This window comes from Otolemur garnettii, unplaced genomic scaffold, assembly GCF_000181295.1.
Source record: "Otolemur garnettii isolate 467f Iridium unplaced genomic scaffold, OtoGar3 scaffold00017, whole genome shotgun sequence".
In the NCBI taxonomy this organism is placed as follows: domain Eukaryota; kingdom Metazoa; phylum Chordata; class Mammalia; order Primates; family Galagidae; genus Otolemur; species Otolemur garnettii.
This window is the reverse complement of record NW_003852412.1, coordinates 10,003,537-10,014,352: the sequence shown is the minus strand read 5'-3', so window position 1 is coordinate 10,014,352 and position 10,816 is coordinate 10,003,537. Positions and strand designations below refer to the sequence as shown.

The following is a 10,816-nucleotide window of genomic DNA, read 5'->3' as shown; positions in this document are numbered from 1 at the left end:
AAAAAAAAAAAAAAAGCCTCCGCCTTAATTTGGCAGAGTAATACCTCCCTTCCATGCACAATAGAGGGTGGGGAATATGAACCAAAACGGGGGGGTGGGGTGGGGTGTGTGTGTCAAAATTGAAAAGCAGCGCACAGGTTATGATGGTGGGAGATGGACTTAGGGTCCTCAGAACTGAGCTGTCGCACCAGTTTCCCCCCCGCGCCTCTGGGTACCCTCTCGAGTCCCTTCAACCCAGCTCGCCCACCGCCCGTCAGGAGGGCGTTGCCACTGCCTGATTTTCTGAGACCTGGTCTTGGGACTCACGGAACTCGTGTCCGGCAACTGTCGCCTCCTTTTCTCCAGGGCCCTCCTGCCTCGGGATCCGGGACAAACCCCTCCAGAGCGATGCGGCCGCGCCCCCCTGGTAGTCCTTCTGTCCCTTCGCGGCCGCAGCCGCCCCAACCAGCAGCCTCTTAGCTGCGTCTCCGCGGCCCGGGGCGCGCCGGGCGGCGTTCACGGTCGCCCCGCGGGCTCAGAGAGCTGAGCAGGGCCCAGACCTAACCGAGGGCAGGTTGCTGGGCGGGAGCGCAGGCTCGAGTCCGCTCTGTGTTTAGGGCTGTTCGCTGGGCGACATGCCTCTGGTTCTGCAGCCCTGCCCTGGTTTGGGCTGGCCTGGGACAATCTGCCTTCAGGTGTGGCGTGCACTGTGCTAGCGTTTGTTTTGGTTCTACCAAAATAAAATATCCTGAGAAATCGACAAGCCCGAATAAACTCTCCGCCTCATACTCTACCTCTTCTTTGTACAAATGTAAAAGATGTTGAGGTTGGATTTATAACCAACACTATTGGGACTTCCGTATTACATCATTTCTAAATGGGCTTCCACGATTTTCTTTTGAATGAAATAAGACTCTAAATTTCTCATTTGATGATAATGCAATTATAATCTTTCTTGGCTAATTGTTTTCAAAAATGAAATACTATGGGAGCAAACAAATCCTGACACCCCCCCCCCATGAACTTCAAATAAAAGAAGTAATCTGGTTTTCATTTATTTTGTATTCTTTCCAATTTATAAAATGTGTATCATTTTAATATAAATTATATAATATCAATGTTTGTTTTAAACTTTTCAGTTATCCCCTTCAAATTGTTATGCACCAAATTAGATTAAATTCAAAACAATAAAAAGTTTTCAGTTAAAAAAATTGGCAAAATGTAATTTATCATATTTGGAACACCACCTGTAACTTCAAACGGTCCTTTGAAAAATGTGAAACGGCTCGGTGCCTGTGGCTCAAGTGGCTAAGGCACCAACCACATACACCTAAGGTGGCAGGTTTGAATCCAGCCCGGGCCGCCAAACAACAATGACAGCTGCAACCAAAAAATAGCCAGGTGTTGTGGCAGGTGCCTGTGGTCCCAGCTACTTGGGAGGCGGAGGCAGGAGACTCACTTGAGCCCAGGTGTTGGAGGTTGCTGTGAGCTGTGATGCCACGGCACTCTACCCAGGGGGACAGCTTGAGGCTCTGTCTCAAAAAAAAGAAAAAGAAAAACGTGAAATGCTGACAGGCACAATGTAGGGGTACATGGTGTACCTCCTGGGTGAAAGGCTACCTACCACTTGGACTTGACATAACAAACACAAACAATGTACCTAGTAGTTTGTGCCCTTATGTCAATCTGAAATTTAAAAAAGTGAAATGGGATATCATCAACACGGTAGCAAATATATTGAATTGAATATTATGCAGCAATATCAGACTATGTTCTAATATGGAAAGTGTTTATAATTTGTAAACAGAGAAACAGAACACAAAATTATATCCACATATAATATGTTTACAACTAAAATTCTAAAAATTAGAAGAAAATACACACAAAAAAGAATAACAGTGGAAATAGCACCAAACCAATGGAAATTACACAGCCAAGTACAGAAAGATCTGAATTGTTTATCCAATTCATGGCATACAATTTCCTTTCAAATTTTGAACCAACCAATTTAATTTTGTTAAAATCCTCTTATCAATGACAAGAGAAAATGCAACATCATTTTAATGCTACATATCCTTATAAAAGTGTGTGATACTTATCCTACTCCAGCAGGTAAGACAAAACCCCCAAAGCAGTGCATTTTGTAAACCTTAGACTTCACTGGATTTCATTTCCTTAACTTCCCTGAGAGCTTGGGCTATTTACCGTGAATACTATTTACTTTTTCAAGTAGTGGATTAATTCTAAGTATGCTAGTACATAAAAGTTAACGCCCTGCATGATTTGGCCCTATAGGTCTCTCTGCCCTCCGGCCTTGAAACTCTTCTCTATTCTGGATCCTCATCTAGAGTTTCTCGCTCCAGAGCCATTTGCCTTTCATTTCCCTTAGCCTAGAACCCTTTCTCCCCTCCCTCATTTCTAAGTTTTCTTAATGGTTTGATCCTTGGGAGCATTAAGGTCTCAGGCTAAATGGCACTACCTTAGAGGAGCTTTCTGCATCTTACTATTCTGAGGCAGTCACCCCTGCCCTCACAATCCATTCCCTTACGCAGTTGACTCTTCCCTTTGTAGCACTTGTCACTGAAATAGCCTGTGTTTGTTCATTTACTGTCTGTCTCCCCAGCTAGAATGTAAATTTCACAGACAGGGAGTTTTAAAAGTTTGTACCTTGGTGCATCTCAATTGACTAAAATAGGCCTGCAATAAGTAGTTATCAAATAAATATGGAATATAATTCAGCCAGGTGAATAGTAACCTGCCCACTAGTCCTGAAAGCTGTAGTTTCTTTGAAAAGGAAGGTCTTGACTAAGGGAATTTATTCAATTATGAAGTAAACCTTTAAATCCAGGAACTGTTAAAGGATTTCTTCTCAAAAACCCTTTCCTTAATTTCTCTTTGCCCTCTTCTATTAGGTGATTTTTCCCTATACTCCCACTTTCTATGTTCCCCTATTACAGCCCTTCCCACACTGAATGGAAACTATCACCTGGGGGCAGCCCTTCATTCTTTGAGGAGAAAGGTGTCTTAATAACCTTTATGTCCTAATATCAACTGATTAAACTATAATTAACAGAGAAACCCAAGTAACTCTGACTTAAATAAGGTTTTCATTTCTGTTTCTTGTGAAAGTCTGGGAGTGTGCAGGCCAGTGCTGATGATACCTCTGTTTTACAAAGTCCTCAGGAACTATACGCTCCAGCCCACTATTCCACCATTACTGGGGCAACTGTAATGTTCAGGTGTAAATAGCAGCATCTCCTTCTAAGCAACAGGATGGAGGAAGGAAATTGGAAGAAAAGGCAAAGAGAAAGAAACTTTCCCAGAAGCTATCATGCACAATACTTCCTTTTTTAACTCATTGGTTAAAATTCAGTCATATGGCTATCCCTTGCTGGGGGGGTGTGAACTACAAGGGTGGGAGATACACTGTAGAGCATCAATTCTGAATTGCTCATTTTCAGATATTAGTATCTCTTTAATTGAAATATTATATCATCTACCTGAATTGAATTAAGTTCTTCCAGGGAGTATTTGCATTTTCTTTTACCAGCCACAAGGGACAATCCTAACCTAAAATTACTTTAATTAAATTTTCTGCTTGAGCTTTTTGGGACTATACGATTTATGTGAATTCAGACTACAAATTTACATGTGTCTGAGTTTGTGGTTTAAGTTCTCAGTGGCAGTTCCTCCTTCCAACCAGTGTCCAGGTCAAGAGTGTAAGTTGTTTTGCTATCTTTTTCTTTCTTCTCTTTTTGGGGTACAGGTTCTCACCCTGTCACCCAGGCTAGAGTGCAGTGGCCTGATCACAGCTCACTGCAACTCCAGTCCTGCCTCAGTCTTCTGGACAGCAGGGACTACTGGCCCCAGGAGTGTACCACCACACCATGCTAATTTTTTTCTTTTCTTTCTTTTTTTTATAGAAATGGGGGTCTTGTTCTTGCTCAGGCAAGGGGTATGTGTATGTGTGCATATGCACACGAGAATGTCAGAGTGATATTAGGAATGTACTGTCTCTAGAAATGTTCAAGATGATGTACAACAGGGAAAGAAACTGATGAAAGCTAAGAAATGAGTTAGAAGGGTAGAGATTAGGTAACTAATAAGAACCTGACAAAAGAAATGGAAAGAAGTGAATGTTTTCAAGAGGCCCTACAAGAGTAGATGGAATTAAATAAAAGGCATGGGGTTGGCAGAAGTAGTATGTACATGTATGTGTGTGCATATATATAGAGAGAGAGTTTGAAATCATCATACACTTTAGAGACTGAGATTGGAAGGAAAGGCTTAATACTATTTGCCTCTAATTTGTCTTCTCTCTCCCTGAGTCTTCTGCCAACAGCAGCAGTAGCAAGATAAGAGGGTTGTAATTACTTTACATTCAAAAGGGGAACAGTTCAATATAATGGTTTGCTTAATAAATGGAATGTTTCCAATATTCACTATAATATCATTTGAGTTTTTCTTGATCAGCTGTTAATCCAGTTATGTATTATAAAGTACGTGATTATTCATTAATTACACGATGAAAGGACACTTTTTGCTCCAGGGAAATAAACACCACCTCTCTGTGAAGTTTACTAAAATCCTACCAGCACCAAGGGTGTTCAAATACGTTGCTGCTTTTCAAAGTGGAACATTAATTAAAAAAATAAAATTCAGCATCAGATAACAACCAGGTATGATTTTCAAAATATTTTGAATCTTTTTCCAAAAAGCATTTTCTTTAGCCCTAGGTTAACAGTCATATTTTAAGCCTTCTTCCAAATGTTTCCAAGCTACCCTAAAAGAATAAGGTAATAAAACATTTATAAAGCAACCCATTATCCAATAAAGGGAAAGAAATGGAATTCTCTTTCTGGAATGTCAACCCCTTAGAGCTCATTTTAAGTGTAGCTGCCTTCATCAGTCAGCACCCTGTCTTATCCCAGAAAAACAATAAGATAGTAAAAAATCTTTCTCTTTGGACACATACTATGTATTCATTTATGTGTCAACAAATGATTATTAAGGCCTTATACTGAATACTTGGAATTTGGAGACAAATGACAGACAGTTCAGAGTCTCTTCAGACTGTTCTAGGCTCTCTGTAGGGAAAGAAGAGCACAGAGCAGTGGCTGATCATTTTCTCCAGAAGGCAAAGAATTCTTTGCTGAAATGGTCCTTGCACTGAGCTGAAAGATGAGTGGTTGTGTGTGGTGGGAGAGTGAAGGGGCACTCTAGGTAGAGGAAGCAATGGAACACAGATGCCAGAGTGAGAAATAGCTTGGTCTATTCAGGAAACTACAAGCTCTGCAGTGGGACTGATTGCCCCTGAATGCCTAGCCAGTGTTTTGAGAACATCATGGACAGTGATATGCAGGAGCTAGTTTGCACAGGCTTGCAAGAGCAGATTGTTAAATTTTTAGGAATTCTGTAAACTGGTTGATACCATATAGCTTGAAATAAGTCCTGGCAATGTCACAGTAAAACACCAAAATTGGGTTCAGCCCAGTAGGCAAAGTGAGTTCTTGGAATACTGTAGAAAAGAATTCAGACGTGAAAGAGTAAAGTGAAAACAGGTTTACTGAACCAGCACAGAAACAAATGAAAGCCTCTTCCATAGGCAGAGCAGCCCTTGGGCTATTGGCGGACTATTTTTATGGCTATCTCTTGCTTATATGCTAAACTAGGGGAGGAGAGTTCTTAGAACTGAGGGTCCCTCCTCTTTTTATATCATAGAGTAACTGTCAGGGGTTGTCCTGATTATTGTAAATTGTCATGGCAGTGGTGGGAGTTTCTTTTAGTATGCTGATGCATCATACTTAGCCTATAAGCATGAGTAACCAGAGCATGTTTTCTCTTTTTTTTTTTTTTTTTGAGACAGAGCCTCAAGCTGTCCCCCTGGGCAGAGTGCCATGGCATTACAGCTCACAGCAACCTCCAACTCCTGGGCTCAAGCGAGTCTCCTACCTCCGCCTCCCAAGTAGCTGGGACCACAGGCGCCCGCCACAACGCCCGGCTATTTTTTGGTTGCAGCCGTCATTGTTGTTTGGCGGGTCCGGGCTGGGGATTCGAACCCGCCACCTTAGGTGTACGTGGCTGGCGCCTTAGCCGGTTGAGCTATAGGCACCGAGCCCAGAGCATGTTTTCATTGCCACTTTGGTTCTAACTAGTTTTGGCCAGTTTCTGTTATCAGAGATCTTGGTTTAGATCTTATTGCACAAGGCCTGCTGGTCCCCAATCTCAGTGGGAGTTTTTATACCATAACTCATCATACGCTAAAAATCACTTTCCTCTCCTCACCCTACCACTAACACTGGAGAGATCTGAGAGGCTTTTTTCTCCTGTAGAGACAGTCTTAACTTTATTGCCCTTGGTAGAGTCCCGTGGTGTCACACAACTCACAGAAACCTCCAACTCCTGGGCTTAGGCAATTCTCTTGCCTCAGCCTCCAGAGTAGCTGGGACTACAGGCATCTGCCACAATGCCCGGCTATTTTGTTATTGTTGTTGCAGTTTGGCTGGGGCAGGGTTTGAACCCACCACGCTTGGTATATGGGGCTGGTGCCCTAGCCACAGGCGCCGCTCCCAAGATCTAGGAGTTTTTAAAGGGAATTTCTTCTTCTTCTTTTTTTAATGTTAAGAGTGATAGTAGGAAAACATTGTTTATAGCTAATCTGTAAAAAATGCACAAAATGGTTTAGAACACTGAAAACTGACAAATCATTTGGAAGGTCAGGGTTTAGGAAACTGAAGAAATCTTTACAAAACGAATGGAAAGAAAAGGATATTTTTAAGAGCGCTAAAAGGCTACACAGAATTAAACAAATATGGGGTAGGTAGAGCTAGTGGTGGAAATAAAGTGGATAAAAGTTTTGTTTTGTTTTGAGATAAAGTCTTGCTCTGTTGCACAGGCTGGAGTGCAGTAGTGTGATCATAGCTCACTGCAACCTTGAACTCCTGGGCTCAAGCAATTCTTCTGCCTTAGCCTCAGGGGTGCACCACCATGCCTGGCCAATTTTTATTTTTATTTTAAGAGAAAAAAGTCTTTTATTCAGTCTGGCCAATTTTTAAATTTTATAGATAGGGTCTTGCTATGCTGCTCAAGCTGGTCTTGAACTCCTGGCCTCAAGCCATCCTCCCACTTCAGCTTCCCAAAGTGCTTGGCCAGGAAAAAAAAATGTTTTTAATATGAGATGAGTTTAAGGACAGGGTCATTTACAAATGTGCAGGCAGCATGCACTCAAAGGGAAAATTTAAAGGACAGTGCACATCCTGTGGCTAATAAAAGGTTCTGTTGCTACCTAGGCCTGAGAACAAGGGAAGAATACAGTTATCAGAACCTGAAGAGAAAGCAGAAAACACAGTATGACCAGAAGTTATGACTTTTGGTGAAAAGGTCTAACCAGTTTGTGATGATCCTACAAAAAGGAAATAGAAAATGAACCCACCATCTCATCTTCCTTCTTCCTTCAAATCTCCCCATCGCTCCACCATTAGCCTGGTGTACTACTGGGCATTTGAGAGCAGGGTACACGAGGGGAAACAATGGATCTAAAGCAAATGGAAGACGCCCTGCCAAAATATACACTTAGGAGTATAATCACTGGGTTTTAGAATGTGCACATCTTCAAATTTACTAGAGAAGGCTAAACTGTTTTCCGAAGTGATTGTTTTCAAAGTGTTCACATCACCACCAAAATTTAGTATCAGTGGGTCATTTCATTTTTGTAAATAGGGGAGAAATGATACCTCCTTATGGTTTTATTTTTCATTTCCCAAATACTAATATGGCCAAGAATGTTTTCATGTTTCTTGACATTTGTGTTTTCTTTCACATGAAATGCAATGTAAAGTCTTTTGTCTATTAACTGTCATTTTTCTTTCATTTTTTAAAAATTGTTTGGGATTCACTGAGGGTACAAAGAATTACACTGATTACATTTGTTAGGTAAAGTCCCTCTTGTAATTGTGTCCTGCCCCCAAGTGATGTGCCATACACTGTCCCGCTCCCATGACCTTCCCTCCTCCCCTCTCCCTGATCCCTCATTCCCCTACCCTACTCCTTGAATTAGCTCATCTATTGCCTTCACATTAGAATTGAGTGCCTTGGATTCTTGCTTCTCCATTCTTGTGATGCTTTACTAAGAATGTGTTCCACTTCCATCCAGGTTAATAGAAAAGACGTAAAGTCTCCATCTTTTTTAATGGCTGAAAAGTATTCCATGGGTATATCACAGCTTGTTAATTCATTCCTGGGTTGGTGGGCATTTAGGCCATTTCCATATTTTGGTGATTGTAAATTGAGCTGCGATAAACAGTTTAGTACAAATGTCCTTATGATAAAATTGTTTTTCTTCTGGGTAGATGCCTAGTAATGGGATTGCAGGATCAAATGGGAGGTCTAATTTGAGTTCTTTGAGGATTTTCCATGCTTTCTTCCAAAAAGATTGTATTAGCTTATAGTCCCACCGGCAGTGTAAAAAGTGTTCTCTTCTGTGCACATCTATGCCAGCATCTGTCGTTTTGAGACTTTGTGATGTGCAGCATTCTCAATGGGGTTAGGTGATATTTTAGGGTAGTTTTGATTTGCATTTCTCTGATGATCAGGGATGATGAGCATTATTTCAAATGTTTGTTAGCCATTCATCTGTCTTCATCAGAGAAGGTTCTGTTCATATCGCTTGCTCAGAGGTAGATGGGATTGTTACTGTTAGAGAATATTCTCTCATTTTTCTTACTGATTCTTTTATAGGAATCATTTATATATTCCAGACACTAGTTTTCTTTTTTTTTCTTTTTACCAGTTATGTGTTAAAAATATGTTTTCCTAGGTTTCTTTTTTTAAATATTTTGACCCTCTAAGTAGGTAAGATTATGGTACTTATTTTTCTTCATTGTTTTGCTGTATTTTAAAAAAATGCACCAAAACAAAATAAAAAGAAAATGAGTTGGATAGATTAGACAAAATAGTAAAGAAAATGTGGGGCAGAGAAAACAAGAGTGAAAGCATCAGCAGGGAGGAGAATAAAAAATTAAGGAAATCATCTCTATTGCCTAATTGATCAATTAAAAAATTTATATTTCATTTTAAATTATGAAATGTCACTAAATGATACTATGCAAATTAAATGAATCATTTAAATGAAGATAATTCAGTATGTACTAATATTGAAACAATAAGAATAAACTTGAGGCAAGACATAAAACAAATATGATGTCATCTAACTTTTAATACATTTAATGGTTTTTCACTAAACTTAGTTTTATACAGATTTTACATGAGTAAATCACACAATCAAGAACCATAATACTATAATTTTGTATTCATCACAGTATATAATAACATCAGGCATGAGATTGGCATGCTAATAAGCATTAAGCCTAATTTCAAATAATTTAGTAATTAAATATCAAGTTATCGCCTTACCAAACTCTGAAAGACCTTAATTAAACTATCCCTAAAACATTAAAATATATAAAATACATATCAAAATAATGAGCTACAACATGAAAAGTGGAAAAAAAGAAAACAAAAATATATGAGAAGGCCAGGTGTGGTGGTCATGCCTATAATCCTAGCACTCTGGGAGGCTGAGATAGGTGGATTGCCTGAGCTCAGGAGTTCAAGACCAGCCTGAGCCAGAACAAGATCCTGTCTCTAAAAACAGCTGGGCATTGTGGTGGGTGCCTGTAGTCCCAGCTAGTTGGAAGGCTGAGGCAAGAGAATAGCTTCAGCCCAAGAGTTTGAGGTTGCTGTGAGCTATGATGCCACAGCACTTCACCCCAGGGCAACTGAGTGACCTCTGTTTCAAAAAATAAAATAAAATAAGAGAACAAAAGATTCAGTTCCTTAAAGTAATAACTCATTAATAACACAAAAGTGTCTAGAACAACAACTTAAGCTAACTACTATTAAATCGCCTTCTTTCACAAATATTAGCAAAAAATGTTGATAGAAATGTAACGGAGATGTTTTAATACACTTAAGCTTTGTAATTGCACAATTTCCTCTTGTAAAGTACCATAAAACTTGACCGTGCAATTTATCCTTTATAGATTTGTGGAAAGTATCAACATAATTGCCAAAAAATGAAATACTGCCATTTAAAAGTCCTATATATATATATGAAAAAATTCCTTGGAATCTTAGAATAAATATTTTTTAAAGTGAATCAAGTGCTTATTCATTATATTATATAAAGGAATCTTTTTTTTTTTTTATGAGCAAGGAAACTGACAATGCAGTCACTTGACTTTGCAGTGTTACTGAGGCCATAAAGGAATCTTAAATAAGAAAAATCAAAGGAATAATTATTTTAAGCAAACATCTTTTTTACACAGTTAATACTGTGATACTATTTTCCTGAAGGTAAAAAAATCTCTTTTGCTAGTTAAGCTAAGCTAATTTTTTCCATAGAACTTATGATAATTATGAATGCTTATGAGGTATCTAAAGATAATAGGATCAAATACAGCAGTCCAATACCAGCAAAATGGTTAAGTGCTAAAAAATTCTTATGCCAAAATAGGTTTATGTGAGTCTCTGAGAGCCCTTATAAAAATGTTTTTATATTTACTATACAAATAAAAAAGAAATCACTTTCTGATTCTATTCTTAATTCCTCTTTTTAAAATGATCTCTAAGACTGATTTCCAATTGATGTACCATGGAAGCAGAATTTTCATAGTTAAAAAAAAAGATACACAGAAGTAAATTAGTATATATTCCAAATTCTTAGAAAGGCAATGTAATTTGAAAAAAGATTATTGTACTTGCCTTCACTAGATAAAGCTGTAAACTTAAAGAGGAAAAATAAATTCATTGATTATTTAAAAAGTTTCAATTAAAAACA

The 10,816-nt window shown here is 39.0% G+C and overlaps 1 protein-coding gene across 1 annotated transcript in view; it reads right to left on the bottom strand.

The window, feature by feature from the left end:
• Positions 1-6,233, bottom strand: part of ANKDD1B (ankyrin repeat and death domain containing 1B) — a 60,934-nt gene extending 54,701 nt beyond the window's left edge. Inside the window, exons 1-2 of the mRNA XM_012802745.1 lie at positions 6,224-6,233; positions 307-513 (exon numbers count right to left, since the gene is read on the bottom strand). Of these exons, the coding sequence (XP_012658199.1) occupies positions 307-513; positions 6,224-6,233 (217 nt within the window). The remainder of the gene's footprint in view (positions 1-306; positions 514-6,223) is intronic.
• Between the last annotated feature and the right edge of the window lie 4,583 nt (positions 6,234-10,816).